The sequence below is a fragment of the Asterias amurensis genome, chromosome 4 (genome assembly GCF_032118995.1).
Source record: "Asterias amurensis chromosome 4, ASM3211899v1".
Classification (NCBI taxonomy): domain Eukaryota; kingdom Metazoa; phylum Echinodermata; class Asteroidea; order Forcipulatida; family Asteriidae; genus Asterias; species Asterias amurensis.
The window spans coordinates 21,678,881-21,702,426 of NC_092651.1; the positions used below are offsets into that span (position 1 = coordinate 21,678,881).

The window sequence follows — 23,546 nt, forward strand, 5'->3', positions numbered from 1 at the left end:
TCTCAGCAAGAAAATACATCGCGATATTTAATCGATATTGCGATATATCGATATTTCGATTAAAACCAAATCCATCCGATATGGAAATTGTTTCCAAATTAATATCGCGATATTCGATAATATCGTGATATCGCCCAAGCTTATCACTGTGTTCAAGTTTTAAGACTGCAGGACTTGCAATCACAAAGTTTTTGGTTCGAATCATACTAAACTATCCGCTGATTTTACAATGACTAGAATAAGTATTGTCTTGTAGGTTTTGAATCGGAATTTCTTGATGTGTGCAACTTATAATCATAGAAGGTTAACCAATGTTTGTATGAGAGTGATTGGCTGTTGTCAACTTGGTCTTTACATCCTATTGTGGGATTTTGCCAAGTTCCCTAGACGAGAAGATCATCTCAACAAATAAATAAACTTGTTGAGTGGTTTTTCATTCTGTGACGTTTCATTCTAAACACTGCTTTATTGTTGATAAACAAGTAACAAACAACAAGGGGAAACTGCTTTGCGTAAGTTTTAATGTTGAAGTTCTGTTGAGTTACCTGATAATATAAATTGTTTCATTGTATTTTTCAGATATATGACTTCATCGCCTATAAATTAACAGATTGGGGTGAGCTATAACCATTACCATTATTAATTATTTGTTCTTAAATTAATTTTAATATACTGTGCAAGTCTTGTGCAGGTTCAATCATTCGGGACCACTTTTGTCCCACTAAGATTGCTTGAATGCATGAGACTCGCACAGTCAATAAAGCGTCTCATTGTTTAAGGAAAAAGCGTCTTCCTGTAATTTTCTATGTGTTGACACAAGCGAACATGGTTAAAGCCATTATACACTTTCGGAACCGAAAAAAAATCAAAAAAATCACAGATTTACAAATAACTTACAGGGTTTGCAGAAGGTATTGCTTCATTCTGTCTTCAATTACTTTTTTATTGTTCACTTTCGTTAAATATGAAGATAATTTTGGCCTACTGTAGACACTTACATGGTGTGACACGATTCAGCCAAAACGGAACACACAGCTCCCGAATGAAAGCTGTCCTTAGTTACTTATTCTGGATTCACCTTCTTTAAAAATGAAGATAATCTTAGCCTTCTGTAGACACTTTCTCATTGATGATCAATCGTAATTTTCCATTTGATCATCGAGGAATTAACTTTTTATTTTTATTTTCAATATTTTGTTTCTTCCAGAGAACCATCGGACGCAGAGCCAGTATGACGACGCACTGATCATCAAGCTATTTGCCTTTCAGTTTGTCAATAGCTATGCATCTCTGTTCTATATTGCATTTTTCAGAGGCGTAAGTATATTCAATCTCACACTCACACTTATTTCCATACTTCATGAAAACAGTCAATTCAATTCAATTCAATTCAAAAAACTTTAATCATCCTTTGCAGGCAATTACAATAGCGGACCAGCTCCATATAAAAATACTAAGAGAAATATACAATTATACAATAATTTAAAAATATAAAGATTACTTGATAAAATGACAAGGCAGATTATGTACAAATGGTTGAAACCACAGCAATTTAAACAAAAGCCATAACAATAATTTATAAAGAAATAACCAATAAATAATGCTATTTTACAAGGCAGAGATTGTATTAATTAAGTATGGATGTATCATCTAGAAGTCGAGTCTTGTGTTGAGATGCCCGAGGACGGACAAACAATAAACAGGAACAAGAACATACGGACAGACAAGTAGAACAAATGCATTTATCTGGACCAACAGATGATTGTGATACCATGTCTTTTAATGTTTTTACCTAATGGATGTGCATTATTGTACTTTTTATCTACCCGAGAAATGAATTAAGTATAAATATAAAATATTAATCAAATCTAATTTGCAAAAGGCTTATTCACCCAAATTTAATAAGCCTCAGACTAGGAGATTTTAATATGCTAATCTTTCTTCGTGACCTTTGACCTTTGACAGTTGACCCTGGAGGGTGGTATCTTGTACATGGGTGAAGGATATGAAGATAGCTGTGGAGATAATAATAACTGCATGGCTCTACTCTCTCTGCAAGTCTTTGTTCTCATGATCATCAAACCGTTTCCCAAATTCCTCAAAGATGTTATCATACCGTAAGTAAACTGAGCTAAGATGTTATAAATCAAGGACTTGAACAAACTCAAGAAACTGTAGGACAAATAAATATAGTTCACTGTAAACAATCTAGGCATGGTGTCACAAAGCACTTAGATTCATCTTAAGATAAAGTGATTTATTTTGTGACATCACAAATTAATACACATCTTATGAACGAACCAAACTCTATGTGAAATTGAACGGTGGTTTATTTGGTTTAACATTCAGGTTGTATGACTGATGATAAAACATGAAGCAACATTTTTGTTGAGTCTGAATATTGATGTAACGGGCGTTAATTTCAAATAAAATTTAATGTGCCAGGGGTTAGATTGAATTACTTTTTGGTTGCAATTGGCGGGAATCCTATTTTTCTTGTAGGTTCCTTACTCGGTACTTCCTTAACCCAGTCCTGTAAATACCTGGGGTCTCCACCAAGTTTGCTTTTAGGAGACTCCCACCACTTCATACAGTGTATATAGAGTAGAGTACCATAATGTGTATCATTGGGTAAGCAAACTGATTGAGTGGAAATAAACCTACCTAAACTGAACTATATAAACATTATTTTGAGATAAGAAAACTCTGGATGTTGTCTTCTCCCAGGTGGCTGATGAAAAAATTCAAGAAGTGTTGTTGTTGTGGTAAGAACAAAGTGAGTGACATAGAAGCAAGTGAGCTGGAGAAAGCGGACTTCTTGAAGAGGGAAGGAGCTAAGCCACAGTTGGGTAACTTCACTCTGGGAGAGTTCACAGAGAAGACCATTCAGTATGGATTCCTTATGGTATGTATATGTTGAGTCTCAACATACATCAGGGTAGCCTGTTGTTAAAATGCATGATTTGTGTTCCTTTTTCGCACTAGAAAGCCAAGTCATGCCTAAAGCCAAGTGTTTAGGAGTCCAAAGTTCCCCAAATATGCTTGGTTGTTAGCAAGATTTGTATGGTTGATTTCTTTATGTAACGTCAGTGTGGTTCCCACTTTACTCTGGCAAAGTGTGTGGGAACCCAAGTTTCCCCCAAAATGAATGCTCGTGGGCGAGATGTACATTTGCCTATAGCTTTGTCTTCAGCCTGGCATCTACTTCTGAATTTTTTTTTAATATCTGAGGTGTAAGTTTCAAGATGCACATAATTTCTAAGCAGATATTTTCTCTTTTTGTCACAAGACAGTTCTCAGTTCTTTTGCATGAAGTGCAAGTTTCACCAAGTCAATCAGGAAGATTGTGCCATTTGAAATCCACTTTTATTAAAAACAAAGCATCATCACTTCGTCAAGTAATAAACAGTAGCCAGTAGGATTTGAATCTTTGCTTGGTGGGTGTATCGAGGAAACATTTGCGGTAGCAACATTTTAAAATCTCTTTTGAGTAGTGTTGGTTCCGAGAAGAACTGGTTGTTGACAACTCAGCGTTTGATCAATCCGCTCTAATTTTCTTCTGAAGCTGATCAAAGCATACTGAACGAAGCGTTGAGTTGTCAACCACTGGTTCCTTTCAGAACTAACACTACTCAAAAGGTTCACACAAAGTGCCACCGCAAACCTCATCTGAAAGAGTAACCATTCAACTTTGTATAAACTTATTATCTGTGTTTTATATCAAGCTCTTTCCTTCTCTGTCTCCAGCTGTTTTCATGTGCTCTACCCCTGGCTCCACTCATTGCTATCCTAGTACTGTTAGTGGATATCAGAGTGGATGCAAGACGTATGTTGTGGATGAACAGACGACCCATAGCATTTATATCGGGTGGAATCGGTGAGTATGTATACATATTCAAACCGGGGACCTTTTAAACAAAAGAGGACAATAGGGTCCACGGTTCAGGAAAGGTCCAGGTTTGCAAAACGTGTACAAGACCAATGGGACCTGTTGCAAAAAAGTTAAAGTATAAACAAAAGAGGGACTATAGCTATTTTATGAAGCATGTTAGTCTTATCCAATAAACTCTTTTGGGTCGTTCTTTTTCATATTTTCCAGGAATGTGGTACAGCATTCTAGACTTCCTCAACTTTGCTGGAGTCGTAACCAACGCTTTCCTGATTGCGTTTACTGCTCAGTGGTCCAAGGATTTCTCTATTTATGATAAACTCTGGGTAGTCATTGCCTTTGAGGTGAGTATTCAACAAAGCTATTTGTTTTCTTACTTTCTTAAAATGCCCTCAAGGTTCACCGGGCTTTGCCTTCAATATTATTATCAAGGCTACTGTTTCACTATTTTTCAAAAATGTCGTTTTATTCATTGTTAATATTTTCTCTCCTAAACCAATTATGTCTCAAGTTTAAAAGATTGTAATTTGTTCTTCTTTTTAAATTGTGTATTTTCTGTATATTTTCCTGTACGTCGACCTTTGGATGCCATGGAAAATTTGTTTTTTAAAACCATTAATGAATTAACAAAGATATGTAAAAAAAGCTGTGTGTGTTATGGTTAATAGGCTGTATCCAAAATGGTGGCCACAGCCACAGCTACTGCTGGACCGCTATGTCATGCATTAAATAATAGGATGTTCTTCGCAACATGCTAGAAAGTACCTGCTATTTCAGATACGGCCTTGTCCTGCTTTATTTTGGTTTACATACAAAACATTTCATGCGTATGATGACATGACACTGTGTTTGGGGCGCTCTCACACAGAGGTCAAAAGAAGGAAGCTCTCTGGCCGATCCAGTGTACAGCTTGTGAACATTTCCATTATTTTACTTCTTAGGCTATACGGTGGCATGATGCATCAGGGCCCATAGTCACATAGACCTGGAGTGCGTTTTGGCCACCCCAACCAAAGGCTGTTTCTGACGTCATAACCAAAACGGTAACCGAGCTCACAACTCGGTTATCGTTCAGTCTGAACAGCAGAACCAACGACCAACAACCGAAACAGTTTTTGGTTTGGGTCGCCAAAACGCACTTCTGCTACATATAGACCTACCTTTAAGAACAGTTTGGGGTTGGTGGTGTGTTATGTGGGATGTCATAAATCTAGTGATGATTTGTATCTGAAACTAAGATTCCTTTCTCTTTCCAGCATTTTGTGTTGTCAGTCAAGTTCTTTATTGCTTACGTCATACCTGATGTACCGTCTGATATATCACTATCAATGAGGAGGGTAAGTACAATCACTTTGTCATTCTATCATATCAGAAAAGCCATCCATTGAAAAGTGAGCCGACTGACGTGTGTTTTGAACTCACTAGGGACTTGCAATTTAATTAGTTGAGGTTTGCGGTATCTGAATGTGTAAATCTCTATTTTGAGTAGTGTTGGTTCTGAAAAAAAAAATGATGGTTGACAACTCATTGTTTCGATAATAACATGTATGCTCCAGTGTATCATCTTCAGGAGATGAGTTGTCAAACCACCAGTTTTTTTTCAGAGCCAACACTACTCAAAAGAGATTTACACATGGTGCTACCAGTTTCAAATCCTACTATGAGTTAAAGACAGTGGACACTATTGGTAATTGTCAAAGACTAGCCTTCACAGTTGGAGTATCTCAACATATGCATAAAATAACTAACCTGTGAAAATTTGAGCTCAATCGGTCGTCGAAGTTGCGAGATAATATTGAAAAAAAAACACCCTTGTCACACGAAGTTGTGTGCTTTTTGATGGTTGATTTCGAGACCTAAACTTGAGGTCTCAAAATCAAATCCGTGGAAAATTACTTCTTTCTCGAAAACTATGTCACTTCAGAGGGAGCCTTTTCTCACAATGTTTTATACTACCAATCTCTTCCCATTACTTGTTACCAAGTAAGGTTTTATGCTAATAATTATTTTGAGTAATTACCAATAGTGTCCACTGCCTTTAAGATAAAATGTTTAATTGTAGTGAGCTCTTGGGGATCTAGGCATCAGAGTGAATGTGTAAGATCTTAAAATTGACATAAACTCACCTGGGCTCAAAACCATGGCTCTACTTACCACCAAATTCTGTTTTTGCTTACTGGGCTGGCGCTGAATTTCTGCACTAGCATGTAAGCAAAGAATGCCAGAAGAATGCCGAAGAGTAGCGTGGAATACGCACGTGCACAAGCAAGAACTCCTTGCTTACCCGTGAGATTCACTTAAAGCCATTGGACACTTTCGGAACAGAAAAAAAATAAAAGTTCACAGATTTGCATATAACTTTCAGGGTTTACAGAAGGTAATGGTGAAAGACTTCCCTTGAAATATTATTCCATGAAATGCTTTATTGTTTGAGAAAACATTAAAACAATATCAATTCTCGCTATTGAGAATTTCAGATTTATTTTAAACACATGTCATGACACGGCGAAACATGCGGAAACAAGGGTGGGTTTTCCCGTTATGTTTTCCCGACTCCGATTGAGCCTAAATTTTCACAGGTTTGTTAGTTTATATATAAGTTGTGATACCCTAAGTATGGGCCTTGGATAATACTGTTTACCGAAAGCGTCCAATGGCTTTAAAGTAAGCACAGAATTCACTGCTTCTGATTCTTTGCTTACGGTAAACATAAAATAACACTGATATAAACACAAAAGAAGCATGCACTAAGTTAAAATGTTTTTGCACAAGTATTGAGTTGGAAATTTGTTTTTAGTGTAAACATGATTCAACCCTAGCAGAGACTTTCTCAAAGGCTAAATATATTCAAATAAAAAGTAGGAAATTATAGATGCTGTCTGAATGATTAATAACATTTTTTTTGTTTTTTCTCCCTTTTTCTCAAAATTAACAAACTCCACCTATTTTAATACACTCCTTGCCTACATTCCAAATACCCCATCTTCTTTTCCTCACCAATTCTCTTTCCTTTATACCCTTTAATGTCTCAATCTTTTCACATCTCTTCTATTTCCCATTTTTCTTCTTTTTGAAATCTCGGTTATCTTCCAATCTTTTCCTTCTGCTCTTGACTCTACCCTATCCCATCCCCCTATTTCCCCTATTTCCCCTACTCTGCCCACCCTTCCCGACCAACAGCAACGCTACCAAATCTCCCAGATCATGGAGAACGCATCAAACCAAGGACCCGTGAAAAGTAAGGACGGTACCCCAGTCAAACTGGCGCCCGATTTCAAAGCCTATAACTTTGTTGATTGTGATGTTGACAAGCAACTAGGGTGTGATAATAACTCGGCCGATAGTGGCCAACTAGGCAATGGCGTAGTGGAGAAGAAGCGTAGCCTGGAGGAACACAACTCTGACGACCAAGTCGCTCTGGACACCTATGTGCCAAAGTACGCAATCATTTTACTGGGAAAATAGAATTAGAATTAGCTGCTGCAAACTTAATTAATAAAAGGACCTATGGTATAAATGCAAACAATAGTTGGCCTGACGTTTTGAGACTGACTGGGTCCAGCGCAAACGTCAGGCCAGGCCATTTTTTGAAATATTTTCCTGTGAATAAAAACTGTTTGTGGGTGTACTTGTCTTGCAAGTAATAGAAAATCTAATTCATCAGAGAATTTTTAAAAAAATGTTCGTGCTCAATCCCGAGTTCAACTTCTTATTTGAAGAAAGTCACTTTTTCTCTTTGAGGAAATTAAAATACTGAAGAAAACAAATAACAGAATTTGTTGTTTATTTTTTAATTCAAAGTTTGTGTGCAAAAAATCTTCACGGCTTGATTTTGTTCATATGTATGATTTGCTGTGCAGTGATCTGTTTAAAAATCTTAGTATTGCAGTGATCATGATTAATAAACAGTTTATGGATAGTTTACTATTATGACTTTAACTTGGGGTGAAAAGGCAACTAACAGTGCTATCATTCTTATTTTGAAATGCATTGATCTTTGTAAGCCAAAGTTGAATTATGATAGAGTGAGAGCAGTTTGTACTTGAAGTATTTTGTTAATTGAGAACTGCTCATCTTTTTTGAGAACTTTGTGCAAAGGTGTTTTTTCCACTGACACCCCAACACTGTATTGAAATAGTGTGCTGTTTTTTGTATGTTCTCCTCATTTATATAACAGGATGACATACTTTGACTATATAGAAACATTTTGAATGATATTGACATTTGGTTATAATAGCCCTTGCATCGGCCACCATCGCTGAGGTCAAACAACAGAACGATATGTCGCTGTACCTGGCACTAAAAACTCTTAGTCGAAAAGAGATCTTCATTAGCCCTAACATCTGATGTTGATTTCAAGGCCCGTGAATAATGTCAGATACCCTGGCCCTTTGTACTTGTCGGTTGGTGCCAGATGTACATTTGACTTTGCATGACACAATACTACCACTGTGTTAAGCGACAGTCTGGAGTGCGTTTTGGCGACCCCAGCCTAATACTGTTTCGGTTGTTGGTCATTGGTTCTGATGTTCAGACTGAACGATAACTGAGTTGTGAGCTCGGTTACCGTTTTGGTTATGATGTCAGAAACAGTTTTTGGTTGGGGTCGCTAAATCGCTAAAAGAGCTTGTGGCCTGGAATGCAACTTAAGGGGTCTAGGTGCAGACAACATTATAGAATATCATAAAAACCTGGTAATCTTGCTTAGCAAAAAAACAGGTTACCGGCCAACATTCCATACATTTTACCTTGTTGCGACTGGTACCCTACTTGTTTTTTGCTTAGCAATAATATTTGCTAAGCAGCATTTTCTGCCAAACGGCTTTATGAAAATGAGCCCTGGTTGGGGTTTTCTGATATTTGTATTATTTTTATCCTAACTAATCCTCTCTAACTTCGTTTTACTTCCCAACAGATTAAGCTACGCACCGGATGGTAACACCTACTTAGATCAATCAACAAAATTTCCCGAAACCAAGAAGAAAAAGAAGAAGAAGTTGAAGAAACACTCATCAGAGGAGATCCCAGATGACAATATTGTATCACCTCACGCCCAATTAGTGTCCCCACCGGAACCAGACTACATGGCGTACAATAATAATGCAGGGAGTGGTTACGCGAATTACCCAAGTGCAGATGCTGTGTACCCACCTCTGTCGTATAGTTTAGATTACGCGCCGCAAGTCCCCAATCCAGTGTATCCACCTCCAACCAATAGCCACCAGAATGCATTCTTCTAAAGTCCCATTAACTGGAAACAATCCCTCTGCTGCCCCTTCCCAGGTTGTATTGTGAGTTGGGTGTGATCCCTGCGTATACACACAGCCATGTTTATGGAGCAGACCGAGGAATTCTCTTTGTTTTCCCATTGTTTGGACATTTTTTTCAAAATCTACCGAGGACTGTCCCTGGTGTGACTTTTTCCCGGATCCCTTTTGTTTAAGTCCTCGGATATCAATAGCAGACATGCCCACGTATACACAGTTTTATAACACATCAGTGTATGGGTAAATCCGATAAAATAACTACAACTTTAAACAAATATTGTCATACTTGTTGTTGTACAGCTAGCTGTTGTTTTAATTCCTCGACGTTCACTATTTTTTAAAGCGTTAGAATGGGAACGGAATAATTTTTGTTACAATCCCCCCCCCCCTTGATAGAAGTCAGACACGTTTGTCGAAATAACCATGTGTGGAAATTGAAATGTTTCACAAAATTTGTTATCATTCCGTTAGAAATGTCAAGACTACAAAATATTTAGAAACATGTCAATAAGGAAATTAAGAAATAATATGAAATATTTGTCATCGATGTGTTCTTTGATATTTAGTTTTTCTAAGTATGATTTTTATATTTTGATTTACAAATGAAGACGGGTATTTTCGAAACCTGTTACCTGTAGATTAATTAACTGTTCTCTTCTATTTATTTCTTTTGTATATACTAATTAATCATTGGTCTGTATTTGTACATTTTGTAGAGTTTTTAAAGATGTAAAGTTTAGAGGCTGAATTTAAGGACTTATAAGATGACTTTGAGATATCTTGGCAGTATGAAATAATGCCGTTTCAGGAACTTTAATCTATTTATTGATGTACTATCATAAAAGTTTCTTATAGTTTTGAGGTTTGGGTTTTGGGTTCCTCTTGCAGTACTTGTTTTAGGAATATATTACACTTTGATGACGTGCCTTTTAATTGTAAATAAAAGTTGTTAGATTGTATATGTAAATTAATGAGAAGATGATAGAATCTTTCAATCTTGTTAATTCTAGGGTTGTGTAGCATACTATCTAAAGTCAGTGTCATGTATACTTTTACATGCCCCCTAAAAAAACAAAAAACTAAAAACACAACTTGATGTTATGTACATGATGTACATACAGCCAGGCAGTGAGAACAATTTATATAAAGTTTACTCATATTTTGGCATTTCGGCAGAACATAACTGTTTTAGAACATAGGGGTGTCGAAAACATTTTGGTGTTGGAACATAGGGTATTTTGAACATAGGGGTGTCAGAACATGGGGTAGGTTGAACATAAGGTGATCGGAACATAGGGGTGTCGGAATATGAGGGTGTCGGAACATAGGGTAGTTTGAACTTTGGGTTATCGGAACATAGGGAAGTGTCGGAATATAGAGCTGTCCTCTTTGTCTTTAAGCTCCAAGATCTTCAGACATATCCTACTTGATCCTGACTAATCTTTAGTCATGTGTTAATAGTGCTGTGTGCAATATGTCTTTTTTAATATATTTCATTACATTTATGTGGCATTCTGTAAACAATTATCAAACTGTTTTGTATCTTTTTCTTCAGCTGATGCAAGACTTAAACTTGTGTGTGTGAAACTGTTAGAACAGTATTTAATACGGTCCTTTTGAAACTTAATTTTGTTATAATCATTTGTCTTAGAAATAGACAGGGGGTTGCTTGAAACCTTTTCATGCCTAGTGTCTAAAGGCCATGCCATACGAGGCAATTTACTGGCAACGAGTTCCAGGCAATCTCCAAGAAGAGAACCCATGCGCATTGGCATGTTCACATTCTCTGGGCTTGTAACGTATCGTTTGGAAAAAAGGCTTGTGCGTTACCAAAGTGATCCAGTAGTATGCACTGCAGTTGGTTGCCTCCAACAAGTTGCCTGTAAAAATTACCTCGAGTGACAAGGCCTTAAAGACACTGGACACTATTGGTAGTTGTCAAAGACCAGTCTTCTCACTTGGTGTATCTCAACATATGCATGAAACAACAAACCTGTGAAAATTTGAGGTGTATTGGTCGTTGAAGTTGCGAGATAATGAAAGACCCTTGTCACCTGAAGTTGTGTGCTTTCAGATGCTTGATTTTGAGATCTCAAAACCTAATTCTGAAGTCTCAAAATCCACTTCGTAGAAAATTGCTTCTTTCTCGAAAATTAAGTCACTTCAGAGGGAGCCGTTTCTCACAGTGTTTTATACAATTAACCTATCCCCATTACTCGTTACCAAGTAAGGTTTTATGCCAATAATTATTTTGAGTAATTACCAATAGTATCCACTGCCCTTAACTGCTTACATTTATATTACTGGTACTATTGTATTTTTAATGACAGTCACCCCACAATGTTCTAGAGACCCATAGTTTTGTTACCTTTGAAAGATAAATTCTAGATGTCCGTTGGTTAATTGTCATTCAAAGTTTTATTCATTCCAGTTTTATTTCTATGTTCTGTGTGCTACTGTTGTACAAATTTAATCTCTCAATATTTAATTTGACATCAATTTGGTTAACCTTGAAGAAAATTGTTATGAACTGGGCCCAAGTTCATAAAGCCTTTAAGCACAAATATGATAGCATGAAATTTCTTCCTCAGTAAAAACAGGATTACCAACCAAAGTTCCACGTGATTTTCAAAGCAAGCATTAGCTGGAATGCCAGTAATAAGCAACATGCAACACATTTTGGTTGTTATCTTGTTTTTATCAAGGAAGAAATTTCATGCTAAGCAAGTTATTGTTTAATGAAATTGGGCCCTGGGCCTAATTTCATGAAGCATGTAAGCACAAGAACTTGCTAAGCAGATACATAATAGTATTGCTTAGCAGAAACAAGTTACCAGCCAAAATTTTACAGCCACTCTTTTTTTGCTTAGCAAAGAAATTTGTCAAACAGAACTGTCACCTGCCACTACCCTATGTTATCTTTCAGAAGATACGTTAATATTTAACTTTATACCATGGCTTGATGATGATCAACCAAGTTACTTTGTTGTTTGTGTGCTCATGAGGTTGTAGCGTCCAGCAAGATGTATTCTTATTCCTTAATACCGGTACTTCAAGGTTGAAGACCTAAATATCTTTTTATATTGTTTCTAATGTAATACGTGTTTATTACATAAATTATTCTTGTACTAGCTGAAAATGAGCCAGAATAAAAGTTTTTATCAGATTAAGAACTCACTTATCGGTTTGGTTTCATGGCAAAGTGGGACAGATTAAAACTGCAGGAAGTTGTAGCGAAATTCCACTAACAGCTGTCAACATGCCTTAAAAAATTGGCGCTTTCATTAAAGGCAATGGACACTTTTCTTTTGGTAATTATTTGTACTCAAAATATATACAGTATAAGCGTAAAGACCAACTTGGTAGTAGTGAGCAATGGAGAGCTGTTAATAGTGTTAAACATTTTGAAAAACATCTCCCTCTGCAGTAACATAGTTTTTGAGAAAGGTCATTCCTCACTAAAATATTTGAAGCCTTTTGTCAGGCATCTAAAAGCACACACAATTGTGCAACAAGGTTTTTTCTTCTTTCATTATTCTCTTGCAACTTCAATGACCTAGAGTCCAAAATGTTCACAGATTTGTTCTTTTATGCACATGGTGAGATACACCATGGAGGAAAAAATTACACCAAGTGAGAGTCTTTGACCATTTACCAAAGGTGTCCAGGCCTTTAAGAGACTTGCTATTCCCCTTTGTGGTAGGTGGAATGTCAACTGTGAATAGCGACATTCTATTTACCTTTGTTAGGGCGAGTCAAAACCACCGAAGTGTAAGTTTAGTTAACTTCTTTTATGCACACCCAAGAGCACATTATTCATTTGCTGTATGTTCCTTCAACACGACCATATAAAACACATGGAGACAACAGATATTCTCTCACTCGTCTCCAGCTTGATAGATAGAAGACGCATCTAAGGGTCGTCCAACGTGCGCCGCCTGTGTATAGACAAAGGCCAAAGGAAAAACGGGGAAAGGATCTCCATATAGGTAAGGGAAACTTCGGCTTAGGAACCACCCCTTGGCCATAACCAAAAGTGAACATTTTTCAAATTACTGGCCAATCAGTAGGCTGGATAAAAAAAGGCCAGAAATTGGTCGCGAGGTCGTAATTTTTTACCAGTAGTCTACCACCGGCCACGCCCCCTATTTTATTAAAAACCGCTGCTGCAAGTATCCACGAAACTGTAAGATTAATAAATTTGCTGTTAGGTCCAACCATGTTTAATGTTTCGGGAAAAGATTTGTAGATTTTGTAGGAAGTTTTAACACCAGTGGATAGAATTTATTCAAAGATTTGAAGAGCATCCATGGCTCATCCCGATACGATACGATCCCACTAGTCGCGTGTTCTTAGTTGGCTATTGTTTACATCACGTGATCGATCACATGATCTTTCGTTTTCAACTTCAACTTTCTCAGTATGCTGTTTTGCTGCAGGGGACGTAATCCATGATAAGCTCTAAAGAAGGTAAAATACAACTTTGTGTGGTTGACAGGATTTATGATAAATTAGTTGAAAATATTGACAAGTTGATGGCATTTACGTCATGTCAGGAATAATTAAAGCTGTGTTTAGAGTAACAAACAAACAAAGGAGGCAGGATTAAATTTGAAACAAATTAAATTAGTTTTTATGCGCCCGGTAACCGGACACACATTGTTCCATTGTGCCATGGAGGAAGAACATGGATAACTTTCCGTATGGCGCCACCACTTTTTCACTCTTTTTTACAAAAAGGGATATCTCATTGAGGTAAATTAGGTACTATATTATTTCATATCGAATGAAAAAGTGGTGGCGCCATACGGAAACTTTTCCCATCGATCGTTAAACGGTTCTACTTCTAGCTCTATGTTTATTTAATCTTTAATATTTGATTAATAAGTTATTTTGTTTATTTATTTTTCACTTTTCTTGCATTCTGGATTTTCTCTTTATAGCTTCCTAGGGCTAGGCTTATGTTTCATGTTTAATGTTATTTGAGTTACATGTATGATGTTTGAATGTGGATTTGTGCAGCTTTATATGTTTTCAATAAAAGATGACAGAACAATTCAAGCAAAAGCGATACCAAATGGGCGGGTAAGAGGGTTTTAGAGGTGAATTGGATCGAATTACATATTAAAAATATGGTTTGACTGGTATTGTAATGGGCCATATTTTTGACCGCGCGAGGGCGCTCTCAATCACTTCCGGGGGTATATTCATTCATACCCAAAACAGTTATTAAAGATTGGAACACATTACCACCACAGACATCTAATCCGTCACGGACAATAAGACTGTTAAAGGAGCCGTTATAATCCACCTCTAAAGCAAATTGAAACTACGGCGCAACACTAGTGACAGAACGCCTATTAATCTGTGCAGGGCGAATCGCGTATACCCCCGGAAGTGATAAAAGTACTATTTATAGCGCCCTCGCGCGGTCAAAAATAAGGCGCATTAAGTCAAAGAAGGACTGCATTTACCAAGGTACAAATTCCCGCTTGAAATTGACTCATTTTTATTGACTTCCCCAGAATTAAACAAGAACAATGTTAGCGCTAGCATTGATGCTGTTGTGTGCAGTGAGTACGCAGGCATTGGACAATGGCCTAGCAAGGACACCTCCTATGGGATGGTTGATCTGGGAACGATTCAGATGCAATGTTGACTGTGATAAAGACCCCAAGAATTGTGTCAGGTAAGTGCCATCAGAAAACTTGAAGGTCGTAACTTGAAAAATTAAACTTGAGTGTGATCCCTGGCAACACGGTAGTCAACAGTTTGCATGGCTTCTTACTGGCACCCCTAACAAAGATAGTGACAAAATAGGAAGACCACCAACGTAGGGCCAGAAAGCTCAGTTGGTGGAGCACTGCTGCATTAATCAGGAGGTCGATGGTTCAAATCATGCTCAAATAAAAGTTTTCTTTTATCAACCCGAATCAAAACATGTGGATTACAGTTACACAATACATTATCTCAGGAGGACTTCCCACATATATTTTTGGCTTGGTAAGTGTTGTCTTTAAAGGCACTGGGCACTGTTGGTAATTACTCAAAACAATTTTTATCATAAAAAAACTGTTGATCTAGTATAAAACATTGTGAGAAACAGTAGTTTTTGAGAAAGAGGTAATTCCTCCTTCAAATATTAAAAGACTTCAGGCCTGAAGCCCTTTCATAAGCATCTGAAAGCACACTCATTTGTGCATCAAGGGTGTTTTTTCCCTTTCATTATTCTCTCACAACCTGGATGACCAACTGAGTCAAAATTTTCAGAGATTTATTACTTGATGCATAGTAAAGTAAAAAACTATGCATATGTTGAGATACACCAAGTTAGAAGACTGGTCTTTGATAATTACCAAAGGTGTCCAGTGCCCTCTAAACAATATAATATCTAGGAGGACTTCCCACTTAAATTTGTGGCTTGCTTAGTGTTTCTTTAAACCTTTGCACTCTTGTGAACATTTTATGGAACTATTTCTTTATTCTCAGTGAGACCCTGATGAAGGAAATGGCACAGCATATAATAACGGATGGGTACAAGGATGCTGGGTACGAGTACGTCAATTTGGATGATTGTTGGATGTCGAAAGAACGTGATTCTCAAGGAAGACTTCAAGGAGATCCAGTACGCTTCCCGAGTGGAATCAAAGCTTTGGCTGATTATGTAAGTCGAGATAGTCATATCTTCTTCAAAGGGTTTCAGTACTTTTTCTATGACACAAAACACAAACCTCTACAGATTTTTGTATTTAACTTTTTTTTATAGATAATTATAGTACAAGGTTTCCCTTAAAATATAACTTGCCTAGGTGCTGTTGTTTTTTTAGAAATGAGCAAAACAATTTCACAAAAACTATTTTTCGTTTCAGTCAGACGAAAATTATTTTAGCATATAAAATGGATTTACGCGGCTCTCCTAAAAACATTTCACCTTTTTTCTCAAAAACTTGACGACTTATGAAGCTAAAACTTCTGCAGGTAAATTATATTAAATACATCTTCATTCACAGGCAAAAAACTTAATCTACACAATCAAAACCCTCTGTACGGTGCAATTGACCAATGTTTTAAAAACCATTTATAAATACCTCGGACAGTTTCGCTATTCCTATTGGTGGAGAGCGCATCGCGTAGGTGTGTACAAACCTTTGTTTATGACCAGTAAAAAGTGTTAACTCATGGGCGTGACACGCGAGCTTGCACCTGTGACACCTGTTCTTTTGAGACAGTTGCTTCATTCCTATTGGTCGAGAGCAACGGCTAACAGTTGTGCCATATCACGCGATACGCGCGACGCGCACAGCATTCCCTTTATAAGGATTTGTTTACCCGAGCGCGGCGTAGGGCCTTACCATTTCATAGCTGGAGGGGTGTTGTGTTGAAAGAAATCATTGAATAATTATAGTTTTTGCATTTATTTTACATTTTGACCAAAAAGTGTTGATGTTTTTGACCGAAAAGGTAATGAATGGGAATCAAAGTGTGGTGAATCTGTTTTCAACTAGTGGTTTAAACCCGCCGAGGCCTGGTTTTTGATAATTTACCTCGACTTAATCTCGGTAAAATTATCAAGAACCAGGCCTCATTGGGATTAAACCACTAGTTGAAAACCTCTTCACCACACATTGATTCCCTTAATCAATGCGTATTTCTTGACCCCTCTAAGTTTGTCTCTCAGAGTAGATTTTTAGACATTAGATATTTCTTTCTGCTCAATCTGACTTTTTGTTTTGAAATACTTCACAGATGCACAGCGGAGGTTTGAAGCTTGGAATCTATGAAGATTACGGAACTCAGACCTGTGGTTTATACCCAGGGAGTCTTGGTTACTTGGAGCTAGATGCAAAGACGTTTGCAGAGTGGGGTATTGATATGTTGAAGATGGATGGATGCCATTCAAATGTCTCAACCATGAAGAAAGGTACCTTACCCATACATTGATGATTTATGTATCTAGCATCTCAGCCCTTCCATGTTTCCATTTTATATACCTGGGTTGAGAGAAGCAATTATGGTTAATAATGATAATAATAACGACCAGTTTTTATATAGCGCTTTTCACACCCTAAGGGTGCTCAAAGCGCTTCCAACATTATTACCCCTGGTCACTGAGCCTTATTCATTCCTTAAACCATCTCAGCTCCCTGGGGAGTATATAGCCTGTGCAACTAATATGTGCTATTCGGCTAAAACAATCACAAGAACCATCTCTGCCCTCACTGGTACCCATTTACCCATGGGTGGACAGAGGCAAATTATAGTTAAGTGCCTTGCTCTGAAAGACGCGAGTTCCATGACTGGGAATTAAACCCACATTCTGATTATTTAGCCTTCAATGGTATGATATCTTCCTATACTTTAGTCGGATTTCCGATTTTTACACCATGAATACTATTTGAACAAGTATGTCAGCCCTCGTCGAACAACAAATGTTCCTACTTTTTTCCAAGGAAAAATTATCATGCCTGTCTGCATCAGAATTTAAGTTTATGAATTTGAGTAAAGATACATTACCAACAACTCAAAGTTTGATCAGTAGGCCTATGCTCTGATCGTTGTTTTCAGGAGGATGCTTGACTCTATTGCTGGATGATGCTTTTAAAGGAACACGTTGCCTTGGATGGGACGAGTTGGTCTATAATAAGCATTTGTAACCGTTTTTTACAAATGCATATGGTTGGAAAGATGTCTTAAAAGTATAATACAATATACCACACAAGTTTGCCTCGAAATAGCGTGGTTTTTCTTTTACTGTGCGAACTAACACGGTCGGCCATTTATGGGAGTCAAAAATTTGACTCCCATAAATGGCCGACCGTGTTAGTCGACAAGGTAAAAGGAAAACCGTGCAATTTCGAGGCATGTTTGTGTGGATCATTGTATTCTACTTTTACAACATCTTTCTACCCATATGCATTTTATAACAAACAGGTAAAAAAACTTTTCAAAGACCAACTCGACCTGATCCAAGGCAACGTGTTCCTTTAAGTACTGTCTTGGAGATTAACTGGTAGTTTAATCATTGAATCTATAAAAAGAGCTGTTCCAAATTTTTTGGTCAAATTGGCAAAAGTTTTGCCCTAGCATCTTTAAGACATTACTGATGTGACTGGTTGCTACTGCAGGTTATCCTGAGATGACAAAATACCTTAACGCTACCGGCCGACCAATCCTCTTCTCCTGCAGCTGGCCTGACTATGAACGCGGACGTGGAATTAAGGTATGAACAATAATTATTTTATTATAATAATAAAGACAGTGGCTTATAAACCTCTCAAATCCGCTACTCTGCGATGTTCATGGCACTCAAACATTCAGTATTTATTCTGCAAAGTAATGATTTACAAGGTGTTGTGGCCCAGTAAGCAGCAGATGAAACAAGGAACACCGGCGCAAAATAATTTGTGCTTGTTTGGTGCTTAGTGAACGTTTTGTGCTTAAAGGCAGTGGATACTATTGGTAATTACTCAAAATAATTGTTTGCACAACAACTTACTTGGTAACGAGCAATTGAGAGCTGTTGATAGTATAAAACATTCTGAGAAAAGGCTCCCTCTGAAGAAACATAGTTTTGAGAAAGAAGTAATTTTCCACGAATTTGATTTTGAGACCTCAGAATTAGATTTTGAGGTCTCGAAATCAAGCATCTGAAAGCACACTTGGAAATAAATGTACTGAACTGAACTGAACACAACTTCGTGTGACAAGGGTGTTTTTTCTTTCCTTATTATCTCGTATCTTTGACAACCAATTTAATTCAAATTTTCACAGGTTTGTTATTTTGTGCATATATTGAGATACACAAAGTGGGAAGACTGGTCTTTTTTTACCAATGGTGTCCAGTGTCTTTAAGCAGCTTTATGAAATTGGACGTAGGTCTTATCAGTCTGTGTCATTCAATATCTTAGATAAACTACACTCTTGTAGCTGAGAATTGTAACATCTGGAGAAACTACAACGATATTCAAGATTCTTGGACTTCCATTCTCGGAATCATTGATTATTACGCATCACAACAAGACGTATTGGTCAAAGCTGCAGGACCGGGTCACTTCAATGATCCTGATATGGTAGGAAAATGTCTTTGTTAACATCTTAAAAAAATCTGTCATGGTTTTAACAGTGTTGCCAGTCCTGCTACTATTTCTTTGTAACATTTTCCCCCCGTTTTGTTGTTATTTAAAACTTGTTGCCTCCTCCATTACTTTTTATCCTGAGTTATAAAAGTACTGTCAATGACTGGGAAACTTCTTTTTTAAATTAAAAAAAAAAACCTTTCTACCATACAATTCAGTTTCATTACTGCGCCACCCTGTACTCTATTTTATGTCTACATGCAACTCATTAGGAGGCACCAAGTTACCCCATCCATCCAGTTGGATTGATTCTCATGTGTCCAACAACCCTTTCCAACTGACATGGAAAACTTTAACATACTTGATTGTTATACCTCGGTAACAAATTGTGAAGTTTGATTGGTCGAGTACCAATAACGTGCTGTGCAGTGCAACAAATCGCATGTACCACGGCTGCACAGCGCAGCGGGTAACATGAGTGATGTTAACGGGTGTACATCACCTTGATCGTTCTCAGCGTTGGTGGATTTCCAGCGCTTAGTACGAAAGGGCCGCGTATTCATGGGAACAGTAAAGAATGGTTTCTTATTTGAACAACTGTTCGTCTGCTTTTGCATATTCGTCGTAATTAATGTTTGAAGATGACCACAGACATTTGAGAAGAGGAATAATCATGTTACCAAGGTATAACAAAACAATTGTTGCACGCTGTGATTTGGGTTCCATGGGTTTTGTACACCCTCGGGAAAAAATGGCACCCTCGGCTTTGCCTCGGGTGCCATTTTCCCCCTCAGGTGTACAAAATGCCATGGACCCCGTCACAGCGTGCAACAATTATATAATGACAGGCAGGTTCAAGAGTCAATGTAACAACAAGTTTTATGTTTTCAAGAAAAAAATTGATCAATGGATTAAGCCAGAAATTGCTCAGATAGCACCACAGAGCATCTAGAATCAAACATAATTTCTGGCCCAGTGTATGTATCTTTGTACATTTAAGTAATTTATCTAGCAATAGTTTTGATTAATGTGGTCTTTTCATTCCTCAGCTGATTGTAGGTGACTTCTCATTGAGCATAGATCAAGCTAAAACACAGTTTGCCATGTGGGCTATCATGGCTGCTCCACTGCTCATGTCTAATGACCTTCGAACTATTGATCCCGGTTACCGTGCCATCCTACAAAATAAAGAAGTCATTAAGGTCAACCAAGATCCTCTGGGGATGATGGGAAAGCGTGTCTTAAAGGTAAGTGCCATGTCATCATTTAAGGGGTTTGGGTTCTTTGTGTGCATCACAAAACAGAAATGATGGTAGAAAGGCTTCCCTTTATATATTTCTTGCTGAGGTTCTGTAGTTTTTGAGAAAGGAGTAAACAGTTTCCAAAATATACTTTTCTTTTCAGTGAGACGAAATATATTTTAGCATGTACAACAGATTATTGCTATAAGATTGTCACATTTCTTCTCAAAAACTTGATGACTAATGAGGCCGAAAGACTTACAGGCAAATTATATTACATACGTCTTCATTTACAGTGAGTAGGGATTCATGTCATGGCCAAAATCTACAAAAGGTTTCATAAAACCCTTTAAGGGCCTTGTCTCATGAGGCAATTTTTACAGGCAACCTGGACGCAACCAACTTCAGCGCATGCTGCAGGACCACTTTGGTAGCACAGTAGTAATTTTTCAAACAACATCTTATGATCCAAAGAAAAATATTTGAACATTTATAAGTGCATGCCTGAAACTGGTTGCCTGTAAATTGCCTCATGTGATCTGAGGAAACTTTGAGGCAACCTTGATGAAGAAAAGTCTTATATTTCAATTTTGCCTTATTTTCTCAACCGGTAGTAAGGCACTGTCTTGTGTTAACTAAGTTAGGGGAAATGCCACTTACTCTTGGGCTGAAACAGTATTGCCCCCTTCACAGTTCATAAGATGGAGACATGGGTATCATCCACTTGGAGCCTGGCTGTTAGAGCAGAATGCACTACCTTCCAAACTTTTTATGAAGCAATTTTGGTTAAGTGCCTTGCTCAAATTATTTTGCAACTGTTAAATCCTATTATTAATGGATACTATTGGCCAAATGACCAGGGGTCGATTTCACAAAGAGTTAGGACTCGTCTTATCTCGAGTTAGGGCGAGTAACTCGTCCTAACTTAGGATTAATCTTAAGGTCTGCATGCTACAGTGCAGGGTTGGGACTCGTCCTAAGTCCTAAGATTAGTCCCAAGTTAGGAAGAGCTTGGTGAAATCGACCGCAGGGCACTGATGTAAAGGGCATTGAGACGTTGTGAAATGTGCTACATAAGAACTGCCCTACAGTTCATACCTATTCGTTTAGCCTTTGCGATGATTCGATAACCTTCTTTTCAGTTGGCAGATGGTCTGGAGGTCTGGACACGGCCTCTGCAAGACAAATCGTACGCCATGGTGATAATGAGTCGAAGCACCCGGCAACCAGTCCATTTGAACACCACCCTAGCTGTACTTGGATTCACGCAGAGTGCAGGTTTTAATATAACAGAGTTATGGGAAGGTAAAGCACTGGGACATTTCAATCCAAATGACTTGTTACCTTTTGTTATCAATCCGAATGGAGCTGAAATCGTTCGATTGACGCCATGATTTCAGTCATTAGTAATGACAGTTAGTTAATAATAATACTGGAGTCTTTCTTTCTAATGGTCGTATAACACAGGCATGGAACTTTTCAGCTAATCAGCTCCTTTTCTTTTCAAAACAGTGCCATAGAAAATTGAAAAACACTGTACAAAATTTAAGTGTGATCGGCCATTTCCTTTTTTTTTATAGAAAGTTTAATGTCTCATGATAACACATGTGTCTACCAATACGGTACCCATGGTGCTTGAACTAAAACAAACATTTTAACACAGGTTTTTATCAAATTTTTGAATTATGCAACTAATTTCTGAAGCATCTTATAAAGGTTTACAAGTTGCTGTGGTGGATTTAGCAGCCACTGCCAGAATTATTGGGGCAAACCCTTCTGTTAACGATAAGTGTAACTGAGTTCTTTTATCCTACAGCGGAACGTTCCAAAGACAGAGCAATAATGGTTTAAAGTGCTTGCTTACTGACACAAGGTGTCAAAGCTGGGAATAAAACCCAAACTCTGCTGATAAGTCTTGTTTGGGCAACAGTATTTAATTAATGCCTGACTGCTGCTAAAAACCTGCTATCAGTCCATGAATACTTCCATCAATAAATCAGTCATTTGAAAATTAATGAACAATGTTAAATCAAAGGTGTATTCTAAGAATAATTTGGTTATTTGGTATTTCGAGCAGGGGAGGCCAATAATTCAAACTTTGAGATCAAAAAATAAAAATAAAAATAATAATTTGAATCAAACCATTCACTTAGTTATTTGATTTTATTATTTACTTTGATTACAAGGTAAAACTTATCCAGTCATTTCAGTAGAAACCTTTTGTAAAATTGTTTACAATTTTTACTTTTATAAGTGTGTTTTTCAATAATGAAATTGAACTTCAAGTTTCATAAAATTAAGCACAATATTAGTTTTACTCTTATTTCATTTACTTCTGGAAACAAATTGAAATAACTGGGAAAAAATGATTGGTAATCACAATCAATGAATTGTTGTTTTGGGGATAAAAAAAAAAACCCGGTTGTAACAACGCAAAAGAACCTAGTATTTTGGTTAAGTTTTTTTTTATGATGAGTGAATCACTGAAAAAAAAATGAAACCTAACTTGTTTTTGAGATGAGCTGAGGCCTTAAAACCTTTCCAATTGTATAATTCACAACAAACAAAGAGAGAAGTCTCTGGAATTACAATACAATCTACTCTGCGGCAGTGGAATATTAAGTAAAACAAGTTCTCTGTACACATGGTGTTACTGCAAACCAAATATTGATGGAGTAGGTATTAAGTTTACACTAATACCGGAATTCTGCAATCTTTCAGATATTTGACAACTTTTGGATTGTTTTCTTTATGTTTTATAAATAATTTTCTTTACTAAAAAAAGTTGTATAAACTATAAACAAATCAAAGAGATTTAACTTTAACTAAGTAGATACCAACTTTATTATGAGAGAATGTTCTTATGTTTCAATGAACATGTGTGAACTAGTTAATTGATTAAGTGCCTGAAAATAAACACTTTTGTACTATTGGATAAACTAGTTTGAAAATCAGTGTTTTTCTTTTAATATTTCAATTTAAAAATTACATAACAAAAAAAACCTTTATTTATCTATCTTTAAGTTCGTCTCTCAAAGTTGTCTTGACATTTGCCACGACCATCAAGAAACAA

The 23,546-nt window shown here is 37.1% G+C and overlaps 2 protein-coding genes across 5 annotated transcripts in view; both read left to right on the plus strand.

The window, feature by feature from the left end:
- Positions 1–12,298, plus strand: part of LOC139935947 (anoctamin-4-like) — a 29,718-nt gene extending 17,420 nt beyond the window's left edge. For 2 of the 3 annotated variants that reach the window (XM_071930596.1, XM_071930597.1), the window contains 9 exons: positions 580–616; positions 1,208–1,317; positions 1,966–2,117; positions 2,728–2,905; positions 3,748–3,877; positions 4,100–4,233; positions 5,146–5,226; positions 7,070–7,326; positions 8,805–12,298. In XM_071930596.1, coding sequence (XP_071786697.1) covers positions 580–616; positions 1,208–1,317; positions 1,966–2,117; positions 2,728–2,905; positions 3,748–3,877; positions 4,100–4,233; positions 5,146–5,226; positions 7,070–7,326; positions 8,805–9,129 — 1,404 coding nt within the window. In that variant the 3' untranslated portion in view covers positions 9,130–12,298. The remainder of the gene's footprint in view (positions 1–579; positions 617–1,207; positions 1,318–1,965; positions 2,118–2,727; positions 2,906–3,747; positions 3,878–4,099; positions 4,234–5,145; positions 5,227–7,069; positions 7,327–8,804) is intronic. The other variant, XM_071930598.1, reaches the window with a different exon arrangement.
- A 764-nt stretch (positions 12,299–13,062) lies between these two features.
- LOC139935951 (alpha-N-acetylgalactosaminidase-like) lies at positions 13,063–23,413 on the plus strand. Of its 2 annotated transcripts, none has more exons than XM_071930610.1 (8): positions 13,063–13,145; positions 14,682–14,845; positions 15,646–15,820; positions 16,903–17,077; positions 18,282–18,376; positions 19,065–19,226; positions 20,282–20,479; positions 21,616–23,413. In XM_071930610.1, the coding sequence occupies exons 2-8, from the start codon at positions 14,697–14,699 to the stop codon at positions 21,865–21,867; spliced, it is 1,206 nt and encodes a 401-aa protein (XP_071786711.1). In that variant the 5' UTR covers positions 13,063–13,145; positions 14,682–14,696; the 3' UTR covers positions 21,868–23,413. The 2 variants fall into 2 exon arrangements, with proteins under 2 accessions (XP_071786711.1, XP_071786710.1); XM_071930609.1 differs by lacking the exon at positions 13,063–13,145 and adding an exon at positions 13,502–13,626.
- Positions 23,414–23,546: the final 133 nt, after the last annotated feature.